Genomic DNA, 21,477 nt, shown 5'->3' on the forward strand with positions numbered 1-21,477 from the left:
GCCGCCGGGCTGTCCCGTCCGTCCGTCCTTCCTCCTCGGGAGGCTCCGAGGCCCCGCGGGGAGCCGCTCGGTGGCCGCGCTAGTGGTGGGCATCTCTTCTGCTGATGGGAGGGAGCCAGACGGGGCTGCTTCCTGGCAATGCAGAGAGGAGGTCTCGTTTCCGCAGAACTTCCTCCACTCCTTGAGAAGAAAAACGGAACATTTTCAACTCACGTTCATCCGTTCCGCTGATTTTGCCGTCTTGAGCTCCAGGTGGTTTTGGCGCCTGCTGGCACCCTCTCCTTTCCCGCGCCTCTGCTCAGGCGTTGCCTTCGCTCTGCGTTATTCTCTGAATCTTTCTCAGCAGGGTGACTGGGCGGCTCGTTCCACCTCCGAGTCTCCGTTTCGTCCGTTCTAAAACCGGGCGATAACGGCATTCACCTCATAGAATGAGGGAGTATTGCGTTTAAAAGTGTGCAAACAAACAAAAGCCTTAAGTGTCTGATAAAGAAAATGTCGGCTCTTTTCTTCTATTTGCCGATTAGTAAAGGGCTTTTTAATGGAATGGTTATTATATTGAGGTTCTTTCTAAACCTGATTGGGAGGCTCTGAAGGCCTTTAAGTGGGGTGAGTGTGTGTGTGTGTGTGTGTGTGTGTGTGTGTGTGTGAAGGTAGCGAGGCTGTTCTCTTTGCCTGCAACGCTCTTCCTTCTGCTCCTTACAGTTTCTCATTCAGAGCCCGACCCCCTATCCAAATGATAGGAATTGGACATTTGATTCACAGTACTGTAGAAGTTATAACTTTTCGTTTATTAATATGAGTACTTGATCAAAATCTGTCTCTCCCTTTGAAGAAGTCATTCTGAGACAGAGAAACTAACCAGAAGGAGTTGCAGCCGTTCTGACAGTCCCCGATGGAAGTGGAGATGCGAGGAGGCCAATGGAATCAGGAGAAAGGTAGAAGGCACATTCAGCTGAAGGAGGAGTGAGTGGGGCAGAAAGGATGAGTTAAACGGTCAGATTTCAGGCTGAGTGAGGAGTCTGTGGGATATTTAGGAGGTGGTTGGATATTGGATGATGGAGCTTAGAAAAAGCTCTGGATTTGGCATCGGCACCTTGTAGGGCGTTCCTGAAACCACAGTGTGAATAACATTCTCAATGTGAGTGTAATGGATTAGAAGGGCTGGATAACTTGTTTGAAAAAGAGCATGCAGATGGCTTTCTATGAATTCGTGGGGGCAGAGGCTGAGAAGCAGTCTGGAACGGTTAGTGTGTTGTGACAGCTAGTGTGGTGCCTTTGGGTGGTAGGTTCTCCGTAGATGTTTGAATAGCTAATCTGTTTTCTTTCATTCCAAGAAAATTCATCCTTTGTGATCCCACTTGGAACTCAAGTGTCTAATCATTTACCCCAGTTTTAATTTTAAAAAGGTCATTCTGTTCTAAAGGGTAGAGGTGGCTGCCCTGGGCACAAATGATGCATGGAAGCTGCATCTGATCCCGAAGATGGAGAGAACACTGCTGGCAGAGCTTGTCTCTAGGAGAGTTCCAGTTTCCAGAGCACTCTGGTCTTAGTGACTGACAAACAGCAGGCTGGGTGTTGGTCCTGGCAGGTGTTCCATTGGCTGATGGAATTTTATAGACTGTCAAAGAAAGGGAATCATAATTTTCTGGAGGGGGGTGAGGGAACTATACAAAATGGTTAAGATTATGGACTTTGTTATCAGAACTGAATTTGGGATCTATGTTTTCTGCTCTCTAGTTGTTACTTGACATCTGAAAAACTAGTCTCCTAATTTAAAAAATGGGGGTGATAAATTCATTGCGTTGGTGTGTGAATTGCATGAAAAGCTAAGGAGAAGCATTTAATGTGGCACCTGTCACAGATTAGCCATCATTGTTGTCATTGTCATCACTATCATTGTTATTACAATTTCTATTACATTTTCTAATTAGTTATTGCTGGTATAGAGAATCTCTATTATTTTTGTTTGTTGAGTCATAACTGCCAAGTATATTCCTGAGCAGTAACAATTTTCTCCAATATTTACATCTGTTATTTCTTTCTATCTTTTGTCTTTTCATATTACATTAGCTAGATCTCCCAGTAAAATGTTGGATAGTGGTCATTATTGTGGGCATCTTATCTTGTTTATTAGTTCAATGGGACTTCTTCCAAAGGTTTATCATTAAGTATGACATTTGCTCTAGGTTTTTAATAGATATAACATCATTGCTAATTATGCTAAGTTGTTAAACGTGAGGCTAGTATAGAAGTCTTGAATGACAACATGCATGATTTCTATTTTAAAGTCATAAATTATATATATATATATTTTTTTTTTTTTTTGGTGAGAAAGACTGTCCTTGAGCTAACATCTGTGCGATTCTTCCCCTATTTTGTATGTGGGACGCTGCCACAGCATGGCTTGATGCGTGGTGTGTAGGTCCACGCTGGGATCCAAACCCACGAACCCCAGGCCGCAGAAGCAGAACTCACCTGCTGTGCCACCAGGCCAGCCCTGATATGTTATTTATTTATTTATTTTAATGTCATAATAGTTGCGTTGAGCTTCTGCCATAGATGTTGGGCTACTTGAGACCAAGAACCTATTCTTAGCCCTTACCTATTGGACATCTCCCCACTAGAGTTCCAGCTACACTAGATGAATGAGTTCTATACCTCTGCTGCACAAGGTGTTGCTGATCGTCGGCAGTACGGTGGCGTGCACTCAAAGTTTAAGAGGGAGGGTAGATCTCATGTTAACTGTTCTCGCCACAGAAAACAAACAGAAGGGTTCTGAGGACACTTTGGGAGATGCTGGGCACATTGATTGTCTTGACTGTGATGGTTTCATGAGTGTTTCCCTATGTCCAAAACTATAAAATCGTACAAATTACATATGTGCACGCAGTTCTTTGTATATCGGTTATACCTCAATAAACCCGTTTTTAAAAATAGAGTACCTTATCTAACTTAAAAAAAAACCCAAACCAAAATACCCATAACCTTCAATTCATGGCAATTCAATTCAGCAAATACTTTGAGGGCCTCTCATGTGCCAGACACTGTGATAATCGCCGGAAATACAGATACAGTGAAATACAAGTGGATCATGTTCAGCATTTTTGGAAATGTTTCTAAATTTGAACTGATGTTTAAAACAACCTTTGGGTGATGATGGTTCTGTTGAGAGAGGAAATCAATCTGAGAAGATACCTTATTATTGAGTTGCTGCCTTGTGTCTCTCTTCCTCATCTGTCTAAAAGTTTGTGTCCCAGATACACTGATCTCCCACAATCTTCTCAAATATAGCCCCACCCCATTTTTTGCCCTCACTGGGTTATGTTCTTTTGGTTTGCACCTTGGGAGTTTCCCAGGAGAAATGTGAAACTGGCCCCCATTCATGGAGGGCAGAGAGAGACCGAAGAAAGAGGCACACCCCAGGCTGGTGGGTGGCGGGTGTGATAAGCAAGGGAACTTACTTACAAGCCTTGTCTTGGGGGCCATGGGACAAGCAGATCTCCACCCCCAGCTGCCAGAATCTTAAGATTTATATGGAGGCCTTAACGGGGGTCAGGCACGTATACCATCCAGATGGTCCCAATGCCTTGCTCTCTCAAGGCTGCGTCCTTGAAACAGCTCCCCCTGTGGACAGTGGGCAGAGCGCACATTCCAAGACAGGGAAAGGGTGAGAGCCTCCAATTGCCCAGGTCCACTCCAGGGTCAATCGGTGGTCACATCCTCTGAGTGATCCCTTCCAACAGTTTCCCTTTACCTCCAGTAAGACCATGTAGACTCTCACTTCTTACTCGTTTAGAACCCATCGATTATTCCCAGGTCTGTTGACTAAATTGCTCAATACATCTTACCCTTCCCACTTTGTTTCTCCCTATTAGCCCCTCAGCTATCTAAGAACAGTTATGCCTTGGCCTCCTCTCTTTCATCAAAAAGCTAGCTCTTGTCTCACGGATGGCCGTACTGGTATATTAAAAACTAGAAAACCCAAAGTTGAGTTCCAGTATCCACTCCTATTTTGAAAGGCCATAGGACGTTGTTTAATTTTACAAGTTCTCATAGTAATTTTCCTTTATTCTCTTAACATACGTGCATAATTGTTATAGCTAATGGGTGCACAGTTTCTACTATGTGAAACTCTACCTTAGAGTTTGTTGACCTTGTTATCAGTGGTGATTTTACCTCATTGTTTTTGCTCAAAATTAGCCCCCTCATTGCTGATGGATGTCAACCATGCTATTTTTCCAAGCCACTACCTGACAGATGTGATGCCTGGGGTGGTGACACTAGTTCCAAATGGATGGGATGTTGACCTCTGCAATTTGGCCTGATTTTCTGTAATCTCAAATTCTGGTTCCGGCTACCTGAAGGAAATGATCTTGATGATTTGTACTGTTCCCATGCAGGTCAACACTGTCTTTTTGGGATGAGGAGGAGTGGTTTATTTATTTTTTATTTTATGTTTTAGGTTGTACAATGTGATTTTTAAAGATGTGTACAATGTGATGATTTAATATATAAATACATCATGAAATGATTGCCATTATCAAGTTAATTCACACATCCATTACCTCACATAGTTACCTTTTTTTTCTAGTGAGAGCACTTAAGATCTACTCTTTTAGCAAATTTCAGGTACACAAAACAGTGTTGTTAAGTATAGTCACTGTGTGTACATTAGATCCCCAGAACTCATTCCTCCTACAACTGGGAGTTTGTACATTTGACTGGCTTCTCCCCATTTCCCCACCCCCAGCCCTGGCAACCCCGGTTCTAGTCTCTGGTTCTATAGGTTCGACTCTTTCAGGCTCCACATCTAAGTGAGATGATACGATATTTGTCTCTCTGTAGACACGTTTTTGATAATGCTAATCCCTGTCTGCCTTCCTCTCCATGTGAGGCAAGGTCCGTCATACAGCAGCACATCAGTAGAAGATCTGAACAGACCAATTACCAGCAAGGAGGTTGAATCAGTAATCAGAAACCTTTCAAAAATGGAAGTCCAGAACCAGATGGCTTCACTGGTGAATTCCACCAAATATTTAAAGAGGAATTAATACCAATCCTTCTCAAATTCTTCCAAAAACTGGAAGAGGAGGGAACACTTTCAAACTCATTTTACGAGATTGTTCTATTGTTCTCTTTCTTTCTGATTCAGTCTTGATAGGTTCTATGTTTCTGGGAATTTATCCATTTCTTCTAGGTTGTCTAATTTGTTGGCATATAATTGTCGATCATTTAGTGTGATATCAATCAATACACTAACAGAATTTTTTTTCCTAATTTGACTAAAATTTAATCTGTAGTAATAAACAAGGAAAAATTGCATCATTAGGTGGCCATTGGTCAACTAGCTAATAAAGCTTATGTATAGCAGAAATAAGTACAAACATGTCAGAAAACACATGATTCTGCAGATCAAGGGGTCTAACTGTGGCCTGGGAAAAATTAATAAGTAAGCCAATACAATTTCTTGTAAAACTATTTGACTAAGTGTGCAAAACTGTAAATACCCCAGAGAGAATACAAAAGTCTCTTATAAAAGGGGAAAAACCCTTTATCCCAGTCTTAGTCTTCTGTTTTCTCATCCTAAAATGGTTGAAGGCAAAGGAGAAAGACCTTTAGAGTTTTCAGGCAAACACATTATGACTAAATAGTTCCATAAGCAATAATGTGTGAAGGCAACAGAAAGGGAGAATCATTAAATAAAAGGATTAAAAAATGGCAATGAAACTATTTAAACATAAATCTAAAAGTTTCGATAGAAACTAAAAATAGAAAGTAAAAGAGCTACTCTTGAAAGATAAGTAAAAGAATGTAAAGTTGTAAGTTTATAAGTAATAAACTGAAGTGCATATTTGTATAAGCTCGGAAAAGTTGTGAACAGGTATACACAGGACAGCTAGCTCAGAAGATCTGATAGAGATAAAACTGGAGAGGAGTGTACTAATTTCCTCATTTTCAGAAAGGTTAGGGTCAAAGGGTTAAGTAAGTATGTACCCTGGGAACTTAATCAGAAAGGAAGTAAATGTTACAATTATATAGTGGTAAGTCCAAGATTAAAGAATACCAGAGAAAGGCGTAATCTACAACAAATAAACAACTGACATACAATTTTATGTGACCAGCACATAGTGCTAATATGTAAAGACAAGAAAAAGGCACATCCAATTAAAATATTGGCAAAGACTTGATCACTTTACAACAGATGATAGTAAGAGTGGCTATTAAACACACAAAATCTAAATTAAGCCACAATAGGTTAGCATTCATACCCTCTGGAATGGCTATAATCAGAAAGTCCGACGACCTCAAATACTGGAGAAAATGAAGAGTCATTTGAAGTCTCATACATTCCTAGCGACAATGTAAAAAACCGTGAAAACTTAAACTGAAGACCTCAGAATTTTATTATTAATTAATTAATGTTATTTATATGTCAGTAAAAGATTTAAAAGGCAGCTACAAGTTACTGAGAATTGTTTATACATATTTCATAGTCACTATCTCATTCATTTAATCCATAAAACAAGATTTTGAACAATTATTTTCCCAATTTTGCAAATGAGATAACTCCAGAGACATGAACAAATTCTCCCAAAGTTCACAACTAACAAGAATTCACACCCAGGTCTGCTGATATCAAAGCACATGCTCTTAGTTACGATGCCATTCTGTTTCCCCAAATCCGGAGAAGCGAATCTGCCAGCCTCCCCCACGGAACCCCGGGCTGCGCTGAAGAAGACGGATGGCTTTGCTTCAGCTTCCTTCTAGATCCCCTGAGGAAAAGATAGGATGCCTCTCACCGTCTTGGTCCAGCCCTCGTCAGTCATGCGGGAACCACCTGTACAAGGCGGGAGGGAAGTTGCCACGCCAGCCTCCTCTCTGATTTCAGCAACATTTGAAAGCCTGTACTTCCCCAGAACTGCAGGGCCCTATTCAAAGCAAATTCTCGGCTATTCTGAGTTGACAGAAAATTTCTCACATTCTTAGTGCGGGTGGTTTGGAAAGCCAGTTCAGATGTACTAGCTAATTAGGTGTTTAAAGCAGTTTTTGTTTTTTTTTTTTTTAAAGATTTTAATTTTTCCTTTTTCTCCCCAAAGCCTCCCAGTACATAGTTGTATATTCTTCGCTGTGGGTCCTTCTAGTTGTGGCATATGGGACGCTGCCTCAGCGTGGTTTGATGAGCAGTGCCATGTCTGCGCCCAGGATTCGAACCAACGAAACACTGGGCCGCCTGCAGCGGAGCGCGCAAACTTAACCACTCGGCCACGGGGCCAGCCCCAAAGCAGTTTTTTTTAAATAACTAAAAATCTCAGGTCAACTTTGCTGAGACACGAAAAGGGAGCTTTTGACCTGAGGACTGACAATTGGACAAATCTGTTTGATCCTGTGTGTATAATTCTTAACTTGGCTAATTTTGGATTTGTGTTTTAATGGCAACTCTGTGTAAAATAAGTAAATTACTTTTGAGGAAGATCCAGTTACCTCATTTAACTGCCAAGGGAGTTATTTTAAATTAATTGATGATTAATAGAGCTTGCTTAGGAGGTCTGGTAATAGGTGGGAATTTAAAGGTTCTCAGTTCTAGTTGGTTTTCCTGCTTTTTGAGAATATAGGGAATTTTTCACATTTATAGAAGCCTATAAATTTACGGGGAGCTACGTAGTACATGATTTCTTTTGCACTCAAATTCTTTGCCAAATAGTCTTAATATATTTGAGCTGGATTGAGATCAGATTAATAGAGTATATTGTACTTAATTTATGCTTAATTTAAAATTTACTTGGTCTTTCTCTCTCAGGGTTATAGTCATTAAACCAGACAATTCACTAAAAACTCTTTATTATCTGAATGAAAAAAATCTTTATTTTGAGAAAATGATAGATTCACCTGCAATGTAAGAAATAATACAGAGAAACTGTACATCTTTCACCCAGTTTCATCTTTCGTAACCACAGGACAGTATCCCAAGCAGGAAGCTGATATTCCGACAGTCTCCCCACTTTATTCAGCTCTCACTGGCTTCCCTGTGCTCATTGTGTGTGTGTGTGTGCACGCGCATTCAGTTTTTTGCAGTTTTACCGCACATGTTATGCATGTGACCACCACAGTCAAGACACAGAACATTTCAGCACAGGAGTCCCTCCCGCTGCCCTTTCATACCCATGACCGCTTCCTCCTTCTGTGCTCTGTCTGAGCCACGTCCTAGACGGAGAGACATTTTATTCTTAAACTGTTTTCACTTTGCTTCTTCTAAGAACAGGGTCATGGGAAGTTTTATAGTTTACAGCCAGATTTAAAATGCAAAAAGGAATGGTCTTCAGATTTAGCTCTGAGTTAGAGGTCAGTTTGTGAAAGGGTTATAAAGCTTGAGAAGTATGGACGTGTGTGTGTGTGTGTTTATACTGTGTGTTTTTGTCATGTGTATGTATGCCGTGTATTTTTGTTGTGTGTATATGCGTGTTTGTGTGTCTATGTGTTCATGTGTGGTTATGCTGTGTATTTTGTCCATATCACTTGTTTTACTTTCAATAAAAAAGAAGGACAAATCGGAAAACACTCTCATAGTTGCTGATTTAATTAAAGGTGGGTGGTTCCATAATATTTTCCCCAAAGCTATCAGATTATTATAGCAGTTTCCTTTTTTCTATTTTAACCCAATATTACAGACAGTAAATTCTAAATAATTAAAAACATGTTTCATTTCCGAAGTCCATTCACAATAAATAAATAAAAATAATAAAACCAATTTATTATCTGGCCCATCAATACTAGAGTATGAGAAACGCTGAATTCCAAGCAAAATCTCTTATTGCAGATGGGCTCACTTTTCTCTTGGACTGTGGAAAATAGACTGTCTGGCCTAGAAGAGAATTCATTCTCCTTAAACATATTCTTTTTTTTGTTTCCTTTACACTCGTGAGCTGGCTGCCAGCCCTGCTCTGAGGCCAGCTGCTGCCTAGATCCCATTGCCCAGCAAAGTTCAATAAACATTTTTTTTTAATCCTTTCAAATTAAAGTCAAATTTGATAGATGAATGTTATTATAACTTTCTAAGAGGACACTAAATATGTTAAAGAAACTTCACTTTATGAAGGAGATATTTTTACAAAATTATAAAATAAGCATATTTTGACAATTCTTATTTACCTTTGGTTTTTACAACCACTTTATGGCAAACCTTCATTTACTAGAATGAGGTAATATTTTTATATATTGTGTTCTTTTAAGTTAAGACAGAATATTTCTTTTTTTAAAAAAATTAGCCTATTGAGTTAATTGTAGATTCACATGCAGAGAATACAGAGAGAACCTGTGTGTCCTTTACCCCGTTCCCTGCAGGGGTAATGTCTTACAAGCTGTAGACAGTGTCCCAGCCAGCACGTTACCATGGACGCAGTGGAGATGCAGGACATGCATCCCCCAAAGACCCCTCCTCTTGCCTTTGTAGCCACACTCTCTTCCTTCCACTCCCCCTCCTCAGCCCTGCCAGCTGCTAATCTGTTCTCCATTTCCATAATTTAATTTGCATTTTCTCTCTTTTTTCCTTTGTGCACTTGTCAGAAGTTTGTCAATTATATTGTCTTTTCAAAGAACCAGCTCTTTGTTTCATTGATATTCTCTGTTGTTTTCTGTTTAAATTTCATTGATTTCTCTTACTTTCTTTATTATGTCCTTCCTTCTTCTTGCTTTGCTTTATTTTTCTCTTCTTTTTCTAGGTTCTGAGCTGGGAGATTATGTTACCGACATGAGCCTTTCCTTCTTTTCTAGTGTAGGTATTTCATGCTATAAATCTCCCTCGGCATTGCTTTTAGTGTGTCCTCCACATTTTGATATGTTTGTATCTTCATTTTCATTCAGTTCAAAGTAGTTTTTTGACTTTCCCTGAGACTTCCTTTTTGACCCGTGAATTATTTAAAAGTGTGTTGTGTACTTTCTAAGTGTTTGAAGATTTTCCTCTTATCTTTCTCTTGTTGATTTCTAGTTTGATTCCATGTGGTCTGAGAACATCCTCTGTGTGATTTCAGTTCTTCTAAACTTGTTGAGATCTGTTTTATAGCCAGGTATGGTCTGCCTTGGTCTATATTCTGTGAGCGCTCGCACGGAATGTCTTCTGTGTTGTTGAGGGAAGTGTTCTATAAACGTCCATTAAATCCTCTTGGTTGATGGCGTGGTTGAGTTCTTCTATTTCTTTGTTGATTTATTGCCTAGTTGTTCTATCGATTGAGAGAGGAGTATTGAATTTTCCGACTGTAATTGTGGGTTTGTCTATTTCTTCTTTAAGTTCTATCAGTTTTTGCTTCACACATTTTGCAGCTGTTTTTGATGTGTACACATTCAGGATGGCTATGCCTTCCTGGTGGAATGGCACTTTTATCATCATGTAACGTCCCTGTTGGTCTCTGGTAATTTTGTTTGCTCTGAAGTCCACTTTGTCTGGTATTAATGTGGCTGGGGAAATGGGAGTGTCACTTGTTACTGCTCAGTGGAGATACAAGGTTAGTTCCTCAGGCAGCTGCTGTTGAAACCAAGGTGGGGGACTCCTTGTTGCTGATGGAGTGGGTGTGATTTCTGCTCCCCATGTGGTCTCCACCGACCCACTGTGGGGTGGCCTGATTGTTGCTAGGCTGACTCTCCACAAGGTCTTCTCTGACATCGCTCCAGAGGGAGATGGAGGGACACCAGGTAACTGCCCAGTCAGGGAGGAAGTCCCAGCTCCCACATGGTCTCCACTGACAGCCAGTGGGGGGACCATGAGGGGCCTTGTCATAGACTAGTAGGGAAGGAAGTCCCGGCTCTCTGCTGTGATGGGAAACCACCCTGGGGAGGGTGTGGGGGCGCCTCCTTACCGCCTGGCAAGGCTGCAGGTCTGGGCTCTCCACCTGGCCTTTGCTGGTGTGGACTGGGATAGGGTGGCAGTGTTTTCTCTGGCGTTTGCCTGGGGTCGAGCTGTTATTGTCTTAAACTTTTCTGTCTTGTCAGGCTGTCCCTTTCCTTCCTTTCTGTTGAAGCAGAGTTTTCTCGAGGCTTTTATCGTCAGCATCTATTGCTGTTTCAGAATTGCCAGCTTCTCCAACTGCAAGCCAGGAATATATGAGGCAAAAAGAAAACCAGGAGAACTCACCCTGTGTTGTTCTTCCGAATCTGAGGTCCCAAACTGGTCGCTTTCTGCTCTCTGCCTTTCAGAATTGTTTCACGTTCATTTTGTAGACAGCGTCCAGAGTTTTCAGTTGTACTTGCTGGAGGTACAGTAAGTGTGTTTGCTCCGTCATGCCGGAAGTGGATGTTCTGGAGTGCTTCTTTTTAATACATCTGACTGATAGGTTCACATTTGCTGGAAAGTGGAATAAATGTGGATATTGTAATGATGGAGATTTGCATATTCTTACATCAGCAATTAATATCTATAATGGCAACTTTAGGGACTTTCAATAAAATGCACATTATCAAATGAGGCCTTCTCTCAGCCATCACGTGTGACAGATTGAAAGTAAATGTTTTGTTTCAAATTGTAAAGGGCCGCTTGCCCAGAAAAGTTACTAACGTCTGTTTTGCTGAATGTGCCACTTCGTTTTGGATGTAATTGTTGCTTTTGGAGGGATAGACACCGAGGGTGGAAACCGCTCTTTGGCCTTAAGTATGAGGTGATTTGATGTCCCCCTGGGTGAAGAACACTTGTTTCTGTAACAAAGGGGGAGAGGAGGCAACAGGCACCACGCTGAGCGTTTTCTTGCTCATTGAATGACTAACGATCAACCCACAGATCCTGTATTAGCACATCCTAGTCAGTCTTGCTCCCCGTTAAACTGGCCATGTTTTTAGAGCAGAATGTCTTTAGAAGCTGTCGTTTATAGGATGCTTATGTTCCTGAAAAGGTTGTCCCAGTGAAAGGGCTGCGTCTGCACAAAAGGAAACAAAGATGAATTTGTTCAGGTAAAAATGGTACACGGGTGATCTCAAATGTTCATGTTTGATAAATGAAGGCAAATTTCTCTGAATGAAATTTACAGTTCCGAAACAGCCCACCCAGTGTTTTCTAGGACTGAAGTAAAAGAACGTAACTACTGAACTGAAAAAACAGCCAGAGAAAACCCCCCATAACAGAAAAACAACTTGAATGATGCCTGTTTCTAGAGAACGAGGGGGAAGAAGCCAGTTTTCCTGCCGTGCCCACACGGGTGACTCAGTTTCCATTTCATTCTCCCTTTTCATAAGTGAGATTTCATGGCTCTCTTTTAGTGGAGCAACCCACAGCTCAGATCTGCATCGTGTTAGCCTGAGACCAAATCCTAGGGTGTATTCCAACCCCCGAAATTAGTTTTTGATTATTCTCTCCTTTCATAAAGATCATTAAAATAGTGTAGTCATTGAGCTATGAATATTATCCAGGAACCTCCAAAGCTGTCTACCTGACCGTTCACTGGGCTGCTCTCCATAGTATAAATATATTCAAAAATAATAAACGCATAATTTTTTGATGCAGAACTAGTTCTCCTGATAAGTATTCTTTCTGCACACTCCATTTCAGTTTAACCTGCCAGCCTATCATTTTGTGTCATTTAAAATCATCATCATGATCTCTACGGCTAATGATGTAAACAGCTTTCTATTTCTAACGTTCAGCTCAGAATGTCTTATTCCATAGTATGAAAGGATTGTTTTCCTGCTTTCCTTGAAGCGTGGTGCTGGACGATAAGTGTACTTGCAGCCCGAAGTTAAAGATGAGGGATTTGCAAAGGTTGGATGGTTGGGAAATTGTCACTTGGGGAAACTGACAGGTTTTGTCGTCTTATTTTATTTAAGAATCTCTGAGTCCCTAACAGAAAACAGAAATGCAAAGCTCTGGACCCTATTATTGTTAATAAACTACAGAAAACACAATACTCAGTATCTCTTTCTAGAAAATAGATGGCCACCTGCAGAAAATTGTGGTTGTTTAAAATGTATTTACAAATTTTTGATACTTCCCTTTAAGAAGTTGAGATTAAGTCCTCTCCCCTGAGAACCGACTTACTTTCACCCAATGGGATATGATGGGACCGAGCACGTGTGACGTCTGAGACTAGATTATGAAAGGATTGGGGCTTCCTCTCTGGACTCACTCAGCCTGTGGGAAGCCGGTTGCCGTGTCATAAAGACACACACGCGTCCATGTAAAACCATGTGGTGAGGGCCCGAGGCTTCTTCCCGTCAGCCGCTGCGGGACTGAGCCCCTAACACTAGCCACGTGGTGGACCGTCTTGGAAGTGGACGCTCTAGGCCCAGTCGAGTCTTTAGGTGACAGCTTCTTTGGCCGAAGCCTTGACTGCAACCTCATAAGGAACTCTGAGCCAGAACCACACAGCTAGCCCTCTCCCAAGCTGTGAGATAATTATGTTTGTTGTTTTAAGCCACAGAGTTTTGGGTTAATCTCTTACACGGCTATACATGACAAATACAGATTTTTCCCTCCTAAGAGTTTGTTCCTCAGGAACCCCTCTTGGCACCAAATGCAGCGGGCCATGTTAGATGGGAGCATGACTTTGTTACTGAAGTTTTTGCAGATTAAGTGGGTTGAAAGAGGTGTGTGTGAGAGCCGAGTTGACCGAGGTGGATTCCAGGGCCTTGTGACAGGTCAGTTTGGCTTGCTCAGCTGGTTCCTCGGAGCCCCCTTCCCTTCGTGCTTCTGGTTGGGGTGAGCTGCAGAGACAGTGTTTCTGGAGCGTTGGAGGCAAAGGTGGAGCAGCAGCTGTTTTGGTTTTTAGACTTAGAAGGTGGGGGCAGGCACTTTAGTGTCTCTCGCTGGAGAGGGCGGCAGCCGGGCCTGCAGCTGCTCCCCTCTCCCTGGGTCCTCCTTTAACGTCTCTGATTCCTGGGCCCAGTGTGTGTTTAGGTCCATGATGGAGGGCGCCAGTTTCTCCTGCTGTGTACTCACATCATCAAGGCTGGACGTACCGAGAAGTAACGTGGCTCCAGCATGTCCTTGTGGTTTCCAGCTCGTGTCTGTGGTTGCGGCTTGTTCTTTCTCTCCCTCTCTTTACACTCCTCTTCTTTATCTGACTGCCTCACCTGCAGATTTCCAGCTCCAGCACCAGACAAGAAATAATAGCCTTCCCAGGGTTGTTTAACCAGCTCCCACGTTGTTTATGTTCACGTACCTGTAACACATACTTCATTCTGCCTCCATTTCCACCTCTCTCTCTTTCTTTATAATCTGTCCTAGTCTCTCAGTAGTTCTGCTTCTCTGATTGGACCTTGACTAAGAGAATGATCTTCACTATTATCTCGTACCTTCAAATATGTTGGTTCTCAAACCCATTAAAGTAAGTGCAAGAATCACCAGGGGTTCCTATGAAACATGAGGATCATCAGTCTCACGTCCAGAAATAAATTCTGATTCACTGGGTGTGATGTGCAGGCTAAGAATCTGCATTTTCCATGGGCATCAGCTTCAGGTGGTCCAAGCTCCATGCTGTCAACAAACACTTATGAATATTTTATCATGTTTAAAATAGATTTTATTGAAATTAAAGTCTTCCAATAATGGAATTTCCTTTCCATTAGTGATTGTGTTAAAGCCAAATCTCATGAGTTCACCCAACAAGTATTTATTATTCACTTGTTGTATGTTAGAAACATGCTCCAGGGTGGGAATGGGTATCAGGATACCTACTGAAAGATATCCAGTAGGAAGAAACATTTGTGTGGGAGTCCTATAAGACGCTGCTGGACATCTTTATATTCCTATTAATGGTGGCTTTCTGGCAATGCTTTGAGAATCCCTGTGGTTTTTCAGAGCAGGTCCGGTAAAAGGAAGATTCAAATTAGTGAGACAGCGTGATTCCCCATTCACATTCTCCTAGGCTTCAGTTGGGGAAGTTCTGCTATTATATACATATTTTTAGTAGTTGGAATTTTCTCATGAAGTGTTTTATTTGAAGAAAATGTGCTACAGAAAAATACTAGAAAATGAAAGTCTTTGCTATAATATCAAAGATTATTTTTCATATCAAAAGTATTTAACAAATATTGATTGAATGGATAATGGATATGTTGGTGCATATCTTACCATGAACGTGTCACAGTATTAAAACAAAAAGGGCAGACCCACAGCTAACATTGTACTCAATGACGAAAGTTGAAAGCTTTTCCATAAGATCAGGAACAAGATAAGAGTGCCCACTCTCACCACCCCTATTCAGCACTGGCATTCCTAGCCAGAGCAGTTAGGCAAGAAAAAGACATAAGCACCATCCAAATCAGAAAGGAAGGAGTAAAATTGTCTCTATTTGCAGATGCTATGATCTTATATATAGAAAACTGTAAAGATTCCACCAAAAAAACTGTTAGAATTAATAAATGAATTCAGTAAAGTTTCAGAATACAAAATCAACATATAAAAATCAGTTGTGTTTCTATGCACTGGCAAAGAACTATCTGAAATAGAAATAAGAAAACAATTCCATTTATAATAGTGTCAAAAATAATAAAACACTAAGGAATAAATTTAACCAAGGAGGTGAAAGACTTGTACACTGAAAACGACAAGACATTGATGAAAGAAATGGAAGAAGACACAAATAAATGGAAAGATGTACCATGTTAATGGAACAGAAGAATTAGTATTGTTAAAATGTCCATGCCACTCAAAGAAATCTAGCTTCAGTGCAATCCCTATCAAAATTCCAATGGCATTTTTTCACAGAAAGAGAAAAAAAAGTCCTAAAATTTGTGTGGAATCACAAAAGATCCCAAATAGTCAAAGCAATCCTGAGAAAGAACAAACTTGGAGGCATCACACTTCCTGATTTCAAACTATCTCACAAAGCTATAGTAATCCAAACAGTTGGCACTGGCATAAAAACGGACATACAGACTAATGGGACAGAATCCAGTACCCAGAAATAAACCCATACGTGCATAGTCAACTAATACTTGACAAGGGAGCCAAGAATACTCGCTGGGGAAAAGACAGTCTTTTCAATAAATGGTGTCAGGAAAACTGGATATTCACATACAAAACAATGAAATTGGACCCCTATCTTATACCACTCACAAAAGTTAGCTCAAAATGGATCGAAGACTTAAATACAAGACTCAAAGCTGTAAGACTACTAGGAGAAAACATAGAGAAAAAGCTCCTGACATTGATCTTGGCAGTGATTTTTTGGATATGACACCAAAAATGCAAGGAACAAAAGCAAAAATAAACAAGTGGGACCACATCAAGCTAAAAGACTTCTGCACAGAAAAAGAAATCATCAACAAAATGAAAAGGCGACCTATTGAATGGGAGAAAATACTTGCAAATCATATATCTGATAAGAGGTTAATATCCAAAATATATAAGGAACCCATAAAACTCAATAGCAAAAAACCCAAACATTCTGATTAAAAAATGGGAAAGGACTTGAATAGACATTTTTCCAAAGAAGACATACAAATGGCTGATAGATATGTGAAAAGATGCTCAACACCACTAATCAACAGGGAAATGCAAATCAAAGCCACAATGAGGTATCACCTCCCACCTGTTAGAATGGCCATCATCAAAAAGACAAGAGATAACAAGAGTTGACAAGGATATGGAGAAAAGGGAAACCCTTGTGCACTGTTGGTGGGGATGCAAATTGGTGCAGCTACTATGGAAAACAGTATGGAGGTTCCTCAAAAAATTAAAAATAGAACTACCATATGATCCAGGAATTCCACTGCTGGGCATATATCTGAAGGAAATTAAATCACTAACTGGAAGAGACATCTGCACCTCCATGTTCATTGCAGCATTATTTACATAAGCCAAACATGGAAAAAAACCTAAGCATCTATTGATGGATGAATGGATAAAGAAAAGATGGTATAGATATACAATGGAATATTATTCAGCCATAGAAAGAAGGAAATTCTACCCTTTGCAACAACATGGATAGAACTTGAGGGAATTATGCTAAGTGAAATGTCAGACAGACAAAGACAAGTACTGTATGTTCTCACTTATATATGGAATCTAAAAAAGCTGAATTCGTAGAAATAGAGAGTAGAATGGTGTTTGTCAGAGGTTAGGGTGGGTGACATGGGGAGATGTTGGTCAAAGGGCAAGAACTTCCTGCTATAAGATGAATAAATTCCGGAGATCTAATGAACAGCCTGGCGACTATAATTAGCAATACTATATTATATACTTGAGAGTTGTTAAGAGAGAACATCTTAAATGTTATCACCACACACAAAGAATGATAATTATGTGAGGGAATGGAGGTGTTAACTAACCTTATTGTGGTGGTCATTTCACAGCATATATATGTATCAGGGCATCACATTGTACACCCTAAACATATGTATATTACACATCAATAATATCTCAATAAAGCTGGAAAAAGGAGGAAAGATGTAAGTAGAGACCATTTGGAGTATCCTGTTTATTTCCTAGGTGAGTAAATCAAAGCCCATAGACATTGAGTGACTTGCCCAAGGTTTCACTGGTGATTTCTCAGGAGTGCTAAATTTAGTCTTCTAGGCCATTCTCTTTCTATTTGCCATAATTGACATATTGCAAGACAATTAATAAAATATTGTCTTCATAACATTCTAGGAAATTTTTAATCTTTGTCATTTTTCCAATTATCTTATATCTGATATAATTACCTAATTATATTAAAAAATTCTGGTATGAGATGTTTTTCTTTAGGCAAATCAGGTAAAAGTAAGATTATTCTAAAATCTTATACAGTGATGGATTTTGAATTTTGATTCAGATAAAGGACTATTTCAGATAGCTCGATATAGAAACTTTTATTTTCAATTATGTTAGAAGGTAAAATAATGAAAATTTGTATCACGGCTTAAAAACAACATAATGGGGACGTTTGTCTCTGTCTGTGTTGTGTTCGATTCTCAGCTGAATTCTGACGGCACGGTCACCATAGAGGAGCAGATCGTCCTTGTGCTGAGAGCTAAGGTGCAGTGTGAACTCAACATCACCGCTCAGCTCCAGGAAGGAGGTAAAGACGCCGAGAAGCCTGTCTACCCGCCCCCCAGCTCCCCGCAAAGCCTGCAGCTTTCCCCCGTATGCGGCATTAGGGAGCTCTCCCGAGTCTCTGCCCCTCCATGGGGAGGGGGCGGAACAAGGCTCCTCAGCTCTCTAACCCGCCGGCCCCTCCCTGTGGAGAGGACTTGCCTGGCTGAGTTTGGGGGCAGCGGCCCGGCCTGTGCACAGGAGCCGTCCTCAGGCCTCTCCTGGGACCTGCCTGCCCGCGGAGAGCACGCACACGGGTGCACGCCGGCCGTCCCGCGAGCTCTGTCCCTGTGGGCACTGCCGGCACTTTCAGGTTGTGCGTAAAGTTCAGAGGAGCGGACAAGCAAGCCCACTCTTACATGCCTGAGCCATGCTCTCCAAAACTGTATTCCTGATAAAATGAGCATTTTATCTCGTCTACCTGACTCCTTATGTAGTTTATCAATTAGTTCCAAATTTAAGTGGGAAACTACACAAACAAACCCACAAAACTACAGGCGAGCTTGTGGAGGGGGTGGGGTGCTCCGGGTGCCTCCACCCTGCAGCTGCACAGGGGCCTGTGGCCATCGCGGTTCTCATGGAGACACCTTTTTTTTCTTTTAAAAAGAAAATCTGCTTTATTTTTTTTAGATTTAATTTTTATTTATTTATTTGTTTTTAAAGATGTGATTTTTGGTGAGGAAGATTGGCCCTGAGCTAACATCTGTTGCCAATCTTCCTCTTTTTTTTCTCCCGGAAGCCCCAGTGCACAGCTGTCTATCCTAGTTGTGGGTCATTCTAGTTCTTCTGTGTGGGATGACGCCACAGCATGGCTTGATGAGTGGTAGGTAGGGCTGTCCCCAGGATCTGAACCTGTGAACCTCGGGACACCAAAGCCGAGCGCAGGAGCTTAAGCACTCAGCCATGGGGCTGGCCCCTCACTGAGTCTCTTGAGTAAAGCTATTTATTGGATTTCTTTGGCGTAGTGGGGAAAGTAAAATGTTTTATATAAGAAAATACTTTGCCTTGATAGTTTTGAATATATTCAAGGAAATTTTTTTAAAAAATGTGCTATTTACTAAGCTCCCTAAATTCCCAACAGTCGGAATGCAGCAGATAATGTCCTTAAAACTATGCCACATAATAAAGTATGTAGTTTGTTGTCTGCATCATTCTTGTCTCCAAATATTAAAAAAAAAATTTCAAGATTGATTTCTCACTTGGTTATGATCAGAGAATGTGGTCTGTGTGATACTAATTTTTAAAAATGTATTGAGACCAGTGGCTTATATTGTGGTCAATTTTGACAAAGGTCCCCTGTGGTCTTCAAAGGAAAGTGTGTTCTCCACTTTCTAGGTGCTGTGTTTTATAGTGTCCACTAGATTAAGCTTATTGACTGTGTGGTTCATGTGCTCTGTATCCATGATTTCCCATCTTCTTGGGAAGATGTACCTTGAAATCTCCCATCAAGATGATGAGTAATGGCAATTATGGCGAATTTTTTGCTTCATATATTTTGAAAATACGTTACTGAGTATATACAAATTTAGAAATGTTATATTTCCTGGTGAATTAAACCTTTTATTGATATGAAGCAGCCCTCTCTATCTCTAGTATATTTTTGTTTATTAAATAATAAAGAATATATGTAATATAAAATTATATTAAAATAACAATATTTAATAAACATTAGTTTCTTTCTCCCTTGGTTGGTGTTTGCCTTGCATATCTTTCCTATCCTTTAAAATTCTTTTCAATTGTGGTAAAATACACATAACATTAAATTTACCATCTTAAACAATTTTAAGTGTATGGCTCAGTGATGTTCTTATTCACATTGTTGTGCAAACAATTGCCAGAAATTTTTCTTCTTGCAACATTGACACCCTAGGTCCATCAAACAACTGCTTATCTTTTCCCATTCTTTCATTAAACGTTTCTGTACGCCTATGTTCTGTGAGTTATCTTTTGTAAACAAGACATGTGACTTTTCCTTGTTATCCGTTCTGATAATCTTTGTCTATTAATGAGAGAGTTTAGCTCAATTACATTAATTGTGGTTATTAATGCACAATATTTGAATGTGATTCTGTTATCTTATGTGAGCTTCTCTTTCACCAGATCTTCCTATGTCCCTTCCACTCTCACCACTACCTTCTTTTGGCTTCTTTTAAATTGATTTAAACTTTCTTCCTTATTTTATCCTCGTTCCTCCTACTAGTTTGGGAGATACATATTATATTTACTTCTTTTAGTGTTAATCTAGAACATTTTTCATATATAATTTTAAAAAGCTTAAACTTAATAACTTCCCCCTCACAAATAATATATACAGTTTGAAATACTTTAATTGCCTCTAAATTATATGCTAATGTCATATGGGATTTTAGTTTTACCTTAATTTTATGTTATAATTTTTCTTCTTCCAAAAATGTCTTTTTTAAAGGATTTATTTACTGCTAAGAGGGAATGGTCTCCGTTTTTGTTTGTCTGAAATGGTCTTTAATTCGGTCTCAATCTTGAAAGATACTTTTTCTGGATGTGTGATCCTTGGTTGAGAATTATTTGCTTTCAGCCTCTGAAGATATTATTTTATTTCTCCCCCCAGCTTCCATTGTTATTGCTGACAAATCAGTTCTCGGTCTGTTGGTGATTAGTTTTTTCTCTCTGGCTCCTTTTAAGAACTTCTCTTTGACTTTGATGTTCTGCGGTTTCACTGTGTCTAGGTTTGGGTTCATTTGATTTCTGGAGTCTGAGAATCTGTGTCTTTATTCAACGGTGGGAATGTTTTGCTATTTTGTCTTTGAAAACTTGTTCTCCCCTGTCCTCCTACTCTCTCCTTTTGGAACTTTAAATCTGCCAGTGTGGGATCTTCTCACACCACCCTTTGTGTCTTCATATCTTATATATTTCCCTTTTCTTTGTTTCTCCACTGATGTTTTGGTTAACTTCTTCAAATGTGTTTTCCAAAATGCTGATTTTTTGTTCAGCTTTGTCTAATGGCTGTTTAATCCATCCATTAAGTTAATTTTGATTATTCTATTTTTCATTTCCTGAAATCTTCATATTCAATTTTTATACTCTTGTATCTTCAATATCCTTTCAATCTCTTATTTTTTTTCTTAAACATATTTTATGTTCTGCAATTTATAATGCTAATATCCATGGGCTTTGCTTGTCAATGCTGACTGCCTCACATGGTGGCTTATTTCTTGTGTGCCTCATGAGTTATGATAAAGAACTCATGAGGTTCTCAAAGTGCATTCCTCCAGAGAAAATTTGTGTTTACTTCTGCAAGGTGCCTGGAGGAACTGGTGACCTAAGTCCACTTTAGACTAAATCTGGACCACACAGGAATGTCAGCTTGTGGTTAGAAATTTGCAGAGAAGAAGTTTTTTCTTCACTGTTCCTGCTCCAACTCTAAATGGAGCCAAGAGTAGAACAAGCCAGCCTCTTTCTAAAGGATGTTTTTGTTTCTTGTTTGCTCACTAAGAGAGTCATCTTCT

At 40.1% G+C, this 21,477-nt stretch overlaps 1 protein-coding gene across 7 annotated transcripts in view; it reads left to right on the top strand.

Moving 5' to 3' along the window:
- Positions 1-21,477, top strand: part of PTH2R (parathyroid hormone 2 receptor) — a 71,976-nt gene that overhangs the window by 4,774 nt on the left and 45,725 nt on the right. For 5 of the 7 annotated variants that reach the window (XM_070508501.1, XM_014836437.3, XM_070508500.1 and 2 more), the window contains exon 2: positions 17,876-17,978. The exons of 1 other annotated variant lie outside the window; for it this stretch is intronic. In XM_070508501.1, coding sequence (XP_070364602.1) covers positions 17,876-17,978 — 103 coding nt within the window. Of the gene's footprint in view, positions 1-40; positions 253-832; positions 936-17,875; positions 17,979-21,477 lie in introns of those variants that run through there. One more of the 7 variants, XM_070508498.1, reaches the window with a different exon arrangement.

Source organism: Equus asinus, chromosome 4 (assembly GCF_041296235.1).
Source record: "Equus asinus isolate D_3611 breed Donkey chromosome 4, EquAss-T2T_v2, whole genome shotgun sequence".
Lineage (NCBI taxonomy): Eukaryota > Metazoa > Chordata > Mammalia > Perissodactyla > Equidae > Equus > Equus asinus.